Below are 16,099 nucleotides of genomic sequence, written 5' to 3'. Positions count from 1 at the left end.
TTGCAGTTTGTGAAGCGTGATAGGTGGATTTTAAACACTACATACATTTGTCAAGTGGCAGCTGTTAAAGTTGCACATTATTGACAGTATTCAAATTATTCTAAAATTGAATTTAAATTGGAGAAGTTTGGAACAACTGTCAATTTTATTAATAGTAGAAAAAGTTTAGATTGAAGTATTATGTCACTATAGAAAGACCCTCGACATACTAATAATTATAATCACTTAGAGTGGCATCCGTTGGTGGCACCCAAAAGATATAATCCTCTTTTAATTATAACATTACAAATAATCTGCATTCTTGGAAAGCAATGCTTAAGAGAGGCAAATATATCGTCTATAATTAAGAGGATAATAGGAATCATTGTTTGTGGCTAGATAAGCACTGTAAAATGACAAGATGATTTTTAATATCTTAAAATGCTTTAAAGTATATCCTGCGAGCATATAAATATACATGTTGCAATTTCCACTTTGTGTTAACAATAGATCTAGCGGTTAAGTGCAGTGACCTCCATATAAGTGGTCTTAAGTTCCATTCTCATCTATTAAGTTCCACTCTCACCTACTAATATATGTAACCTAGTCCACTCTCACCTACTAATACATGTCGCAATTTCCACTTTGTGTTAACAATAGATCTAGAGGTGAAGTGCAGTGACCTTCATATAAGTGGTCTTAAGTTCCACTCTCACCTACTAATACATGTAACCTAGCCCACTTTACCAAAAAGAAATTCTTATAAAAATTTATGTTCATTCGCCAAATCCTCCTCACAAATACAAATTAGGACACAAACCATGATCAGCTTTCTCAACGGAATACAATATTTACTTCAATACATCTAAAGAAACTCTTTGTACCGTTGTTTAGCATTCCTGGACCAGGTGACAGCGGGGTACACATTCTGGTATGTTAGGGGATAAATCTTTTTAATGGATACAGGATACGGGTAAATTTTACAATATAGGACTTTCAATTGTTCGTGTACATGGCATTCATCATATACATCAAATTGGCCATATCATATAGCATTACAGCTGAGGATTCACACAAGACTCCACACAAACTAAGTTTAACAAACTGTATGCTTGGTAGGTTAACATCAGCTTCAGCTTGTATGCTCCAGTCCTACCAGCAATATTACCTCCAACTGCAACATTTCCTATCCTGCTCACGTTGCTAACCTATTATCACTGTTTTGACGTGGAGATCGAAATATTATTTTGTACATTCTCTAATTCGGAAAATTGAAGTGATGCATTCCTTAATGTCTCTTATACCAATATGTCTGATATAATGTGGAATTTACACAATCATTAGCAAGCATTACCATTACACCCGACAACAGACTCGCCATGCGAATTTGTATGGAAAAAAGTACTGTAATTGCTTACTAAATACTGGGCCGAAGCAAAACTTATTTCATAAAACTAAGCGCTTTACTTACATCACCAGAAACAAAACTTTGAATATCAAAATTTGCTTGCTGAAAAAAGGCATATATTTTGCTAAGCGGTTCAAAATACAACCTAAAACGTCTACAAAATTGAGAGAGAACTATCAGCCGTCTGTTCGCTGCTGAGGTACATGCAAATACCTCAACAAAAAGCATAAATACAGTAAATAACCAGACCCATCTTTTTCCATCCCTCTAATCTTCAAGCTCAATTATCTTCACAACTGCTGAATCCCCTATTTTTTGGCATACAACGACTCGATCATGAGGCTTGATCAATCCCGATGCTTTACCATGCTCCAGTACAATCTTCAATACAGACTCATTTGTAGCACTGGTTGACTCAGCCTGCGAAACAATGGTTAAAATGATATTAAAACTTATAAAATGGGTTAAAGCTTATCAAAGATTAATTATTGTTGCATTTTAAGATTTAATAGAAACTATAACACACTATTGGGCATCCTCCATGGTGCATTCCATTTTAAGTTCTTTTGGCATCAATTAATGCGGATCGCTCCTGAAAATAATTTACATGTCAAAACAATTTACTTCGTGCAGGGGAGAATTAAATTGAACCCTTGACGAATCACGCAGGGTAAATCCTTCACTTCCTAGCCCAACAAGGAAAAGAGACATGATATACATGGAATTATACGGTTTCAACAGATACTGTTATTATATAATATCATAATAGTCAAGCTGATAAATCCTCTTACTATTACTGGGCCAAAAAACTTCTAAATTTTAGTTGAAGATTAGTTTACGTGTAATATTTTTTAAAAATGAATAATCTTATCGCCTAAATTACTCTCCGTAATCTTCTGTTTTCAACTCATACAATAGTGATGGGCATAATATAACAACGTAAATGCTTGCAATCAAGGAATTTACTACTTTGTTTGAGGACTAGTTTTAGCGGATATGATTGAAATTTAAGGAACTCACTGGTATTCCTAAAGTTAAAACAACTTACAGGATGCCGCGGATCTGCCAGCATAGGAAAAATTCCTCTAACAACGAGAGACTGTCTTGCCTGCATTGGAAAAAAAAAAATCATTATAACAAACCCTTAGCTCTTCCATTTTTTCTAATAATAGTCTGTTAACTTCCAATACCAAATCACGCGAAGTGCTGTAAGTCTGTAACTATCTAAACTTAAGAGTGAATTTCAAAAGCACAAAAAAATGAAGATGCATCATGAATCTCAAGGTATCTCCCCACAATTTGTATTAGATCTGTATTCAAGGAGATTAAAGTTTACTCCTGAAAACTAACTAAACATCAGAGAATGCATGCAGAACTCAATGAGAAATAGAGAATTGTTGCTTTTATAAATACATTTCAACAACAATACAAATTCCATATGGTGACCCTAAAATAATAAGAAAGTGAGCTACAAAGCCCGGTTTCTTTAGCTGCTTAACAAATGTACACTGCAAAAGGAAAAAGTCAAGACCGGACGAAATTAATGCCTTTTAATGAAAAGGCCGATGTATCCAATAGAAACGAAATGTAATACTCACAGGATGTCGAGGCATTACCCACAAGGTACAATGAAATTATTTAAATTAGCATAAACGTAACCCTCATACTAGTTATACATTTCTTCCGGAAATCACTTCACTTTTAGGGTCCGCTTAGATCATGGAAGATGGCAGGAATTGACATTTGCATAATCTGGATTTGAAAATTTTTGCATTTGTATCGAAAATGGCAAAATGGAAATTAAGATATCAGACTTCTAATTTTGCCTCAAAATCAGATTACCACGCTTCCTTATCCGGACTAGGAATTGGAAATCGTAACCTGATTACACTTTGGCAAAATGGAATTAGGATATCAGACTTCTAATTTTGCCTCAAAATCAGATTACTACGCTTCCCTATCTAAACTAGGAATTGGAAATCATAACCTGATTACACTTTTTTGAAAATTGCTCAAAATTACATTGGACTACATTTCCTTGAAGTCGATTCTTGCACTGCATTCACCATTTCTTCATTTACCATTTTTTCCGCTTTTGTTTTGGGTGTGGGTTTCTGATTTGCTCCAGACGGATAACTTTCATTACTGCTCAGAATCCAATGGCGGTCATGACCTTTGTCAGAGACCAGGTGGATAAATTCCATTACAGTGCTCCAGCAATACGAATCTACGAACGCAACAATGTGACCTTCACAGCCGAGGCCCAACGCACCCGCATTGCATTCTACAGTATATACTACAATACCAGGACAGATGACAGGAGCTTTCTGTAGGGTCCTGTTATTGATCAGGTTGATGTGGTCAATTTGTCGAAGTCCAGTGCGGACCCGAGAAACCTTTTCACACTCCATTGGCTCCTCAGCTGTTTCATTTGGAAACCTGCATTGAATCCACAGGAGCTCATGCAAAACCTCTCCACAATCACATCGTGGAACATCAGGACAAAGTAAATGACATTGTCATCCGCAAGCAGAGCTCCAGAAGACACAGTTTTTGACACCAGAGTTCCAATGTCAGTTCTCTTCAATGACTTGCCCATAATCGAACGCTTGACCGCATTGAACTTCCCATACCATGTCAAATGGACCTCAAGATCGGGTATTTCTGCCAGCAGTGGAACCAAAATTTAAAAAAGAAACTTAATTCCAATTCTTATTTGAGGAACCAAAGGCAGAAATAGAATCTTCTCACTCATCTTCTAGGTGAACCAAATGGTTCTACTAAAATTGTGAAAATCACTTTCAAGATTTACAGACTTTTGATTTGGCTAAATCGAAATTTGTAAACATTAATCTCAATTTCTAAAATTCCACGAACGAAACAGACCCTTTAGAAAGTACTAGTAGTGGTTTTAACACATTCAATCCAGTAAACTTCGCAGACCCAAATATGTCTCGGACGGTAGAAACTGGGCACACTTTCCTAACATCAAAAAGAAACATATTTACCCAATCCTCTGGAGAAACATGCATTAAAAAAATCAATTACTGAGGAGTGTTTCCTCGTTTGTAGATTTTTAAAAATGGCCCACTAACACATAATTAAATCTGCCACTGCCTTAACGACACTAATCATTCCTGTTTGGTTAGAAATGTTTATAGAAAAATTTGCTATCGTACATTAAAAATATTAGAAGAAATTTTCACAATCCATGTTATTTTTTTTACAATATATTATAGTCATCATCTGCAAGAGTTTCAAGCTAATCATTCCTGTTTGGTTAGAAATGTTGCTAGAAAAAATTGTTTAAGTAAATAAAAATAAAGATATTAAATATATTATAAATATAATGAAATAAAAATATAATAATAATAAATGAAAAGAAATTTTCACAATCCATGTTAATCTTTTTACATTCTATAATAATCATCTGCAAGAGTTTCTGCATTTCATTATGTTTAATGTTTTTCTAATAATTTTTTCCACCAACACAAGTGATCCATCACAGATGATTATGATGATAAAGTTGTATTTCTTAGTATATATTAGTAATAAATATTTAATATTATATCATAAAATTTAAGCCTAAAATATTAAATACTACAGTACAACAAAAATAAAATTGAAAATACATAATAATAATAATAATAATAAAATATTTCAAGCGCTCCATATTGCTGTCGATTAACCCAACACCACTGTAAAATTAAATTATCATAACAGAGTTAAATATATTAACATGTATTAATAATAAAATGATTAATTCTAAATCATCAAGATCAAATCTAAAAGTTTCATGTTAAAAATATAAGATTAAAATCAATAAGAAAAATAAGATTGAAAATACATTAAAAAGAATCAGGCGCTCCGTCATTGCTGTCGATTCATCCAATGCCATTCAAAATTGCCAATTCATCAGTGATTGAATATCCTCTTCGCAGTGCCCACAGCACCAAGAGCGAATCACGATTCGCCACATACCTGAGAAAGCATTCCCCAGCTGATCGATGCTATATCCACTTAGCAAGAGCACCAGAAATTGCTGTTCAGATGTCATTGTAAAAGCGCACAGAAAGGGAGCACAGTACAAATTTAAAACGAGACTTCCATGGAAATTCATTACAGACGTCTTTCATTGAGGTTAATAACATTTTTAAAAATTTTTGGTGAACACTGCAATTAAATCACCGATTTTCCAGAAGTCGCCACTACATCAACTCACATGTCACAAGTCTTCGTGTTATTTCTCAACTAGGGGAGAGGACCCAGTACTTGAACGGGTTCCAATGGTTGTGATAGAAATTGTTTACTTTATATCTACACTTACTGACTTAATGTCCAATTTTTTTGACAACACTGCACCAATACTTGTGACTTTAAAGTTGTTAGTACAACGACGGTCACCAAAAAATGAATGAAAATGTACCCTTTCATCTAAAAAGTAAACAATGATGTGATGCCACATCAGCTGTGCAAGTATGGGTACTCTTTTTGCACGACCAATGGTCTCACTTTTTATTTGGGCTGTTTTGGACAACTTGGCAAAAAGCATGCTGATGTGGCATCATAATTGATGATGTGGATTTGAAAGCTTAGTTATAAGTAGACGACTCACCAAATAAGCTGCTGTAGAAAATTGGGAGTGATTTGAAATTTCCACATAGGATTTTGATAAGCGTGAAGTTAGGGTGTTCAAGTACTGGGTCCTCTCCCCCATGGAAGACATATGCGTGCACACAATTTCAACTGATTTTGGTGTATCCAAAATCTCCTCAAAATATAATATGTCAAGAATGATCTCCATCATTCCTTGAATGCGTAGGGCCCCACATATATAGCTCCCTGTAAATGGGAGGCAATGCCAAACATGGTCACCAGAATTGAGATGTTTTGAGATCTACCTGAAGAACAGATCTGTCTGATGATACAAGAGACCATGAATTTGAATCCTCTGGATATGTAACCGTTGTGTTACCCAAAGTCAACTGGTTCGGGTTCTGCATGAAATTTGATGACTATAAAATTCCAAAAAAGAAAAGGCCAGCAGCAAAGATAATGCTACGATGTTTCACACTGTTCATAAATAGTAACTAAGTACATTTTACTAATAACATCATAGAATAAAAAGTAGATAAAAAACATTGCTACCATTGCTCTAAGAAAAATGAGATTCAAAAAAAAATCTTGTCCTTGCAAATCAAAAGGTTTCTCACCCTGCAATTACATCCTATTTGAGTGTTCCAGAGAATAAATGCAACGAAGAGATCTAGACATTGTCTAAACTAGTATAGATATCTTAAATAAATATATTTTATTTATAATTAAATTTAAAATTTTGACGTGTAGATGGTAGTCACATTTAATCTAGAAAGGTAAACAGTTAACATTAACACACTCACATCACTGACTCCACCCTTTCTGCCATTATATTCAGCATTAATAATTGAATATAATTGTGACAGTTTTATCCTAATTTATGGCTTACAGTTGTACTTCCTCGGAGATATGTTTTTACACCATCACACTACAATCAGACATTAATTTCTTCATGCCTTCAGAAAGTGTCAAAAATAAATACAACTTATATTTCATTAATTCTTTGAAAATAGAACCAAGGATATTAAATTATCGAAAAGGAAACAACTCCTCTGCTTTTCTATTTTGAAAATCACAGAGATCCACCACTTGTTGCTGCTTCCCAATGTTGCGTATTTGAATCTCTCAATGTCATAAGTCTAATGGCATCATTAATTACTATGATAATACTTCATCAAGGTAAGTGTTTTTAACCCTGGTCCTTGGAGACAATACCAAACAAGACCGATCTTGCCAATGTCGATAATCTGTAATGCTCTCACATATCTCATACAGAGTTCAACGCCAACTTTTGTTTATGGCTTTAATGCAAACATACAATAATTCAACATCTCATGCCACAGACTACTCTATATTTGACAAAAAAATGAACGTTAGTAAGACAAGCACTCCCCTTCTCATCTAATTTTGATTTGGTTTTTGCCAAAAACAAGGCCTCGATGGGTATGCCAAGAAATAGAAATAGAAATTAAAAATAAAAAAATAAAAATTTAATATACGCACAAATACAAAGCCCTGTAGGAAAAGGTGTAGCACCTCATCAAGCAATTAACTCCTGCGTCAGGAATAGATCAGGTGGAGGCTTGGAGCATAACTGGAAGGTGCTAATCAGTACAATCATGACATTGCAATACAAAGAATTGCACCGAGTCTAGATAATCATGTTGTATATTTACTTAATCATAAGTGAACAGCAATTTTTTTATTAACAACAATTTAAGATTAAAAACCCATGTGTACCTGCCGCTAATGGAATAATGTAATCATACAGTAAGACCAGAATCCTTGCTATAAAAAATGGTCACACAGTCAAATCTGGAAGCTTTTAAAACCAGTATTGTGATAATTTAATTGTCTTATTGCAGTTCATGCCACCAGAGTGTCAATGCTGAGTGTTCGTGTTGAATATCAGATCCACCATTTTTGGCCTCGTTGCTTTAGTTATTGTGGTCAACCTTAATTATCAAGTTCGAAATCTAGATGTCATACACACCTAATTATCAATAGTGAGGAGGTTGGTAAATCTCAGTTTGGCGGGTTTTCTTCACCTCTTGATGATAGTCACAATCTTTTCATTAGCTGTCATAATTTTTGGACTATTGAAATGTAATGCTGCACTACGAATTTGATATATAAAAACTCCTGTTAGATAATCATAAAATATTTGGCTGGAAAACATTGATTAAGATTTCTTAATGATCGATTTCTGCCTCTTCTTTAAATAAATTTCATTCAATCCTGATGATTTCTTTTCATAAATTCTATTTTGACTTGAACACAAACTTTAACAGGATGATAAGGCTACTTTGATCACCACAATCCATGTCACTCTGGCAGAAGAAAAAACATAACAGTTTTCTTTTTTGAATAATACGTATAGCATACCTGAAATGCACCAGTAAAGCTCCATCGCAGTTGATTTGTTGTCAATCTTGGGATGACAACAGAAATCACTGGCATAGTAGGCCTGTACTTTGCAATCAGCCTGGGGCAAAAAACATAAATCTCATGTTGAGAATGGCAACAGATAAATCTAGAATTGACAAAATTGCCTTGATTATGAGCTAGCTAATCTTTATGATAACCAACCCCGAATAGTGGCAAAAGTGAAACCAAATAGTAACTTATCACCAATTCCCCAAATTCAATAGTTTCAAATGTCCAAGAATATATAATGTACGATGTGAAAACAATTACTTAGCAGTTCGTCCGGATGTTGTAAATACTGCTATAACAGAAGCCTTCACTTTGATTGCTGCACTTACCTGAATTTATCATAAATGCTTCTATTAAATTGGATTTCATCACTTTCCCCAGATCAAACAAATAATAATTTACAATCTAAATAAAATTTATCTGTAAACAAAACCTGAGTCATAGCAAACGGAATTAAAATAATTTCATGTACTTACTGCAGAGGTTGCAATGCATTCCAAGTAAGACATTGGCTCACTTTGACATTTGAGAGTCTTCTTAAAATAAACAGCCTGATTGTACACTTTCTCTGCCTGCATGAATTAATAAGCATATGTTATCTTTTAAGCAGTTGTTCAGATTATAATATCATATCAAAATTGAAATCACAATACATATATTTAGGGAAGGGAAAGAAAAACACAAGTTACAACACAGAAACTCACTTCTGCACAGATCCTTCCTACAGTTGAGATGGTCTCAATGGGATATAATCCACGAAAAGTCTCTGCACCCAACAGAATTGCATCTGTACCTGTAATCATGAATTTCATGCTGAGTAATCATGAATTACCTCAAGAATAATTTACTTTCAAAGAGTGTCAATCAACTAATGCAAAATAACTCATCATATCCTCCTCAGTCCCAGCTATATATGTCAAAAGTCACAAACAATTCATATGTAAGATTAGGAATTTACTCACCATCAAGCACAGCATTTGCAACATCAGTTGCTTCTGCACGAGTTGGGCGTAGATTGTCTGTCATACTGTCAACAACACGAGTAATAACAGCTGGCTTTCCAACCATATTACACTTGTGAACAGCAGCCTTCTGGAATAAAAACACCTGCAGTCGGAAAGGGAAAATTTTGTTGCATTACTAAGAAAGTAACTGAACTACATATTTGCTCCCAGTGCTGTCCCATTTGTTAGTATCCTTACATCTTATCTACATAAAGTAACAGGTAAGAGTTCAGTATAACTAAGTTATGATTACTCAATTCATCTAGTTTTCCAGATCACTGAATTAACTTGATATTTGCTTCAAAATTGATCTCCATGTTTAGCAGGAATGAAGTTTCTTTGAAGATTTCAATTCAGTGCAACTACTGTTCACATAGTTTATCCAAAATGGATCTAGTTGTAAATGATAAACATCACAATTGTTGTGTACTCAGAACATTAAAGTTTAACTAAATGATAATCTGTATGTATGATACTCAACACTAAAGTTTTAGAGCTTTAGTCACTAAAAAGATTTGTTAAGACTTTAATAAAATGAAGAGTGTCCAAATAAGATCTCATACAAGCTCCACTTTTAAAAACAGCATTACGGAAACATCATAACACAGAAAAGTTCCCAAAAAAGAGACAATCAAGATTGATCACTCAGAGTAGAGGTCCAATTAGGTGCTGGCAGTGGAATATTATTTCCTCGACAAGGTTGGGTACTTGGCTCAAGAATCAAATAATTTCCAAGTGAGTGGAGATAAAAAGATGGAAACTTCTAAGATTGAAAGCAAATGTTGCAAACATTTCCCAATCCATGGGAAGAGATAACAAATGGAAAGTTCATGAAAGCACTCATGGCAATCTTAGGATTTCAATAGAAATTAAAAGTAGCAGCCAAGGATTCACTCCCTAAATATTAAGGGAAGGAGCAGGACTCAGGAAATTCTAGTAAATTCCCAACTTGGCCACCTCTTAAAGCTGAAGAAATAGTGGTCATGATGATGACCTGTGAGTAGAGATCAATGCAAAAAAAACTCAACCGTCTATTACAACAAAAAGTACATCTAGTTTGCATAGTGTAAGTAAAAAACCAATAATTTTCCTAAGTTACTGGTTCAGGTTCGGTTCCAAATTCTATGTTCTTCAATCTTTATCTTCTCCTTCATATTCATCTTCTTCTCCTTCTTCATTTTCTTTTTCTCGGGCATTAGTTGCCTCAGCAATAGAGCTAAGGCCAATGGGATCAGCAGCAGCAACAATGCTGTTGGCATCAAATTCTTCAAAAAAAGACAATGAGAGGCCACAAAACATGACAATGAGAGGTCATCAAAAGCATTTTGCAACAGCCTTTTAGGGTTGTGGATGCCAACAACTTCATAAATTTTGCAAAGAAAACATTTATTTGCCATCCACAGGGCCCAGAAAGCATGTGGTTTGAACTTGGTTCAAACCAGCAGGCAAGAAATGGAACCCTCGTTGAACCAAGTTTGAACAGGACCCGAACTTCAAACCAGTTCGAACTTCTGCAAGGAGGGGGGAGGTAAATTCTTACATATCATGAGCTTTTCAGCCCTGCACTCCCTTGGCAGAAACATTATATAAATATTCTGTCATGGAAAAACTTGTTGAATATAAACAGATATACATATGATTATTTTTCCTTCTATATATTTTAGAAGAAGAAATATACTTCCTTTACATTTATTGGGGGTGCCCTTTCACCAAGGGTCCCCTCTTACAATAATTATACCATTATAAAGTATAACTAATAATATAGAATAGCTATTGTATTGTTAATCAATAATTACATTATCATATAATTGATTATATCTTAATAACTATATTACCACAATAATATAATTATATTATCATAACTATTTATGTTATCTAGATCAGCTTGAAGGAATCCAGCCATAGCTACAATAACATCAACACTACCTCTTAGCTAGGGAGGAATTCTTCTTGATAACTTCTAGTTCATCCTCTTGATGCTATCTTTAACAAGCAACTGCTTAAATGGTACATAGTACAAGCAATGAGAGGTGTCGGTTCAGATAACCTACCTATGATGCTTTAATTTACCCAATGATTCTAAATGATACATTGTTTTATATTGATCAATGCATTTACTATAATCAGTGATGGTAGACAAAATACATTTGGTTAGATTAATTTAATTTATTTATGAGAGAAATCTATCTAAATAGTTATGATAAGTAATTAATTTAAATTATTTATTAACTGAAGTCTCAAATAATTTATTAATTAATGTCTCAAATAATACAAACAAATAATGCTTTTTATTATTTGAGATATTATTGTGAATTGGGTATGTAAGCCTCCTGAAGCAAACTTCAATGCTCCCTCTTTGCTAGGAAGGCTTCCATATTAGGTTAAATCATAATGAACTTATCATTAAGGTTTACCATAAATATTACAGTGAGTTTGGGATATCCCTTTATGACATCCTTCGATATCACTTCATGCGATATCCACCATCAAAGGTTTTAAGGTATTTGTCATTATGTCTTGAATATATCATATGTGCTATCCTTCATAATGAATTTATGGTGTCTACCATTGTGGTATATCCTTGGGTAGCACCATATGCACTTTCCCACCTTCATCGCATGTACATGGATATCACTGTATGTGTTATCCACCATAAAGAATTTGAATTTCTAGCATTATAGCATGTCATCAAGAACTACAAGAATCTCTCACCATAATAGATTTAAAGAATTACCTTTATGGCATGTCCTCAAATACCACCATAAAGGAACTAAAGTACCTACCATCACGCCATGGCATCAAATACCACCATATGTGTTATCCACCATAATGGATTAGGGTAACTACAATTATGGCATGCCATAAGGTACCACCACCTCTGTTACCCACATGGTGTCACACACGACATCCACCATGAACCATATCAAAGAGTGGAATAAAGGCTTTCCCCTCAAATTTCTCCCTCACGGATAGAATGCATTAGTAAGGGATTGCACCTCAAATTTTTTCCTCACAAGGAATTTGTTGACAAATTCTTTATGATGATGTGTCTCTCTCTAAAATAGATATTAGCTTTCTGACTTGTTCGTCCAAGGTTGCTTTTAATAAAATGTCAGACTCCCTTTGAATGGAAAAGAAGCAACATTCTCACTACTTGACTTTCATAACAAAAATAGAGTTGATTCCAAAGTTGACCAAACAAGGAGCTACACGAACTACACTATCACACGAACTTGTTGATACTCAGCAAAAAAATGATATGGTGCTCTCCCCTACTGCTCAAACTCCCGCTAATTGTAATACCATCCTCTTAGAAGAAACTGATGATAATAGAAATCATCTTGACATGGTCTACTACCTCTGGGTCATTATGACCAAGATTCTTGGAAGTCAACTCAAGAAGATTATCTAATTGCTTCCTATGTCTCAGAGGCATGTGCTGCTCACATAATCCCAATCATGAAATATATCTTGCTCAAAGAGACTCTCAAAATCTGACATGATTACACATGACTGAAAGAGCTAGATTCAAGGCCAACTGGGACATAGCATAAAAACAGACAAGAATATGACTATCCTGAGATTAGATCGGAATCCCCTCACAGTTTGCTCCCTCTCACTGATTGTCTTGACCTGGATAAATGCCTTGGCATCATTCTTCTTTTACTGCAAGAATATCCTCTGGATTGAAGATCAAAAGTACAAGGCAAATGACTCTTATAATACATACAAGATTATACACAAGTGATTGACTAAAAAATAAAACATAGTACTCAAGAGAGAATACTTATCTCACTATTCTACAACAAATAGTCAACAACATACTTTTTGATGTATGTGAAAGACTTTTCTAGCAACTCAACTTAGGCTATGCAAAAGGTAGTTGGCATTTCTAATGATGCGAAATCCACACCACTTGATCCTCGTGGGCATTTCCAAAGAAATGAGAGCTCCAATCTTTCCAAATAGAATATTGGATTGAATTGTAGTTTTGAAGTAATCATTTATTAGATTCCACCCAATACATAGCAACCGATAGTATCTTTGCTAACTATAATTCATGGGACACACTAAATATATGGAAATGTCTATTGGCCTATGCAATGTGTCTTACTACTATTGAATGATTGAGCAAAACTACATTACTAATCCCCTTCAATTGTTGAATGTTTCCTTTTATTGGCAAAAACCCTACCACAACGGTATATACATTCTTAGTAGTCTAATGAGTTGAAGAACAAATTGCAATGGCAACGACAATTAACATCCAAACTGTACATCAAAATCTTCCATCCAATAACGCAAAGTAATAACAAATGATCACAACATCAAGAGATGCATCGTGAATCCCTTAATGAATGCCCACCAATTGACTAGTAATCAAAAAGGTAGGCCAAAAAAAAAGTCTGAAATGAGCAAGAGCTTGAAAGAGCACTGATCAATATGCTAGAAATCACAATATTTCTTCCAATTGGTTATTGCCAACATACTTATGTTGATCTCAGGAGTACATCCTCCAATGTTCTAAAAGCAATTGTGTCATCATGTGGTAGTCTCCGTATAACACTCAATGTCAAAGAATTGGCATTTGCAATGTGAAGTTGGATCTTGTCCAAACTTTTGAAGAGCCTAATTCAATATGGCTCCATATCTTTCCCATCACAATTATCGAACTAGCTCATTGTGCGACTTAGTGTTATCACAATTAAGTGTCGTGAAAATAGGAGCTCACAAATAAATGAGTTCTTTAATCTGTCAATGCAAATCTTTGACTCAAGCCCTTCAAACAAAAAAATTCAATATCTCCAATCACTATAGCAAGGATAGAGCATATTACAATAATATTAAATTTTAATACGTGAGATATTCAAAAGGTTTGCTTTGCTCACAGATTTGTTTCCTTTAGAGATTAAATTATAGGGCCCCATGATATTTCAATGATGATAATCTTCAATATTGATAGGAAGGATGGTAACTGCAAAAATAGTGTCCATTTTGAATAATATAGAAGTTGATTGTTCCATCCATCGCTATGTAGTTCTATCCAATTGCATGGACCTTACACCTAGTATGTTTGTGCGATATAGGCATTTCACTTCGAAAATGTTGAAATTGCAAAAGATGAAAGCATGGCAAGTGTGGAAGAAGCACAAGAGAGGAGAAAAAATCCCTCTGTAACAGATGTGAGTAGAGATGCAACATTGCACTATGGCAATATTGAAATTACAAAAAAAAAAAAAGGCTTAGCAAACACAAAATATGAAATTGTACAACGGCTCATAGAGAGAGGTGTGTACCCGTTTGCAATAGTTGATAGAAAGGGATACCTTTCATTGTACATGTTGAATCTCATTTGAAAGTTGTTAAAAGGAGCTGATTCTTTTGAAGGAGATGACGAAGGTAAGACAACTCTTCCCTACATCGCTGAGGGTGAAGACAAGATTGTTGCAATGGAAATTATTGAAACATTGATCATGGTTCATAAAAAGTAAGGTAGTATAAACATGGATAAGGTAGAGCATGTGATATGTACGAACAAATTGTGCTCCATGTTACGAGCATAGGATATTCCTCTTACTCCTACATTTCTTCCCGACTTCTAATCAAGGGAAATTTAAAACAATGATATAACAACGATTTAATCTCAATATTCTCTCCATTGCTCAACCTTTATTGCTTCATCATAGTCAGTGGGACTATTTTTAAGCCATGTGATCTCCTTTATGGACAAATTGTGCTCCATGTTTCGAGCATAGGGTATTCCTCTTACTCTTGCATTTCTTCCCTCCTTTTAATCAATTAGGGGAAATTTCAAACAATGATATTTGAAAGCTTTAATCTCAATATTCTCTCCATTGCTCAACCTTTATTGCTTCATCATAGTCAGTGGGACCATTTTTAAGCTGTGTGCTCTCCTTTGGCTTGAATGCACTTAGCACTTTGACTCTTTGACTCTCCTTAAAAAAATTATTCCTTGATTTCAACGAATGGACCAATGTTTATCACCTCAAATTGTTATGATGCTTCTAGTGCTTGGTAATGAATACATCAATTTGAAGGTTGTTCAAAGCTCTCTATATTCTTCTTAATTGATTTGTTCGGTCTTCCTGACTGAGTCATGCAAACATGATTTTAATGATATATAGAGTCTTCATAGTTGTCATAAGATAATAATAAATGTATCCAGAATAAAAATTTCATATAAATTGGCAGAAATTGTCATTCAATCCATTGCTTAGGCCCCGTTTGATTGCAAGAATTGAGAGGGAATAGGAAAATCTAAATACCCGTATTCACCAATTTGACATTTGTTAGCAAAATACAAAATTGGAATAAGAATTTGTCTATCCTAATTTGACCCCAAAATGAGCATAGCAGAATTCCTAAAAAAAGATGGAATAAGAATAGCTTATTCTTATTCCGATTTTTAATAAACCCAATTTGATGGGTTATTGGGTCCATGACTTTGTCGTTTAATTGTATTTTGCCACTCAAATGCATTTTTGGACTATTTTCTCCTTTCATCATATGATATAAACTAGGTCAACATTATTTAACGTTTAATATGTGTTTTTTTTTAATGACAAAAAAGACTAATATCAGATTTGATATCTTTTCTAAACTTTCATAAAATTATCTTTACAAATAAATCTTGTGTTTAGTCTTATAACTAAAA

General features: G+C 34.3%; 1 protein-coding gene across 2 annotated transcripts in view; it reads right to left on the bottom strand.

Moving 5' to 3' along the window:
• Positions 1–1,481: 1,481 nt before the first annotated feature.
• LOC149550926 (pyruvate kinase 1, cytosolic-like) overlaps positions 1,482–16,099 on the bottom strand; it is a 28,369-nt gene continuing 13,751 nt past the window's right edge. Inside the window, exons 10-17 of one of the 2 annotated variants that reach the window (XM_089786492.1) lie at positions 9,382–9,526; positions 9,124–9,212; positions 8,896–8,991; positions 8,681–8,748; positions 8,369–8,468; positions 6,289–6,384; positions 2,436–2,495; positions 1,482–1,807 (exon numbers count right to left, since the gene is read on the bottom strand). In XM_089786492.1, the coding sequence (XP_089642618.1) occupies positions 1,655–1,807; positions 2,436–2,495; positions 6,289–6,384; positions 8,369–8,468; positions 8,681–8,748; positions 8,896–8,991; positions 9,124–9,212; positions 9,382–9,526 (807 nt within the window). In that variant the 3' untranslated portion in view covers positions 1,482–1,654. The remainder of the gene's footprint in view (positions 1,808–2,435; positions 2,496–6,288; positions 6,385–8,368; positions 8,469–8,680; positions 8,749–8,895; positions 8,992–9,123; positions 9,213–9,381; positions 9,527–16,099) is intronic. The other variant, XM_089786493.1, reaches the window with a different exon arrangement.

The sequence above is a fragment of the Cupressus sempervirens genome, chromosome 6 (assembly GCF_028749045.1).
Source record: "Cupressus sempervirens isolate cs-2001-9-10 chromosome 6, ASM2874904v1, whole genome shotgun sequence".
NCBI lineage: Eukaryota > Viridiplantae > Streptophyta > Pinopsida > Cupressales > Cupressaceae > Cupressus > Cupressus sempervirens.
Note: the sequence above shows the minus strand (reverse complement) of the source record. Positions and strands in the feature narration are given on the sequence as shown.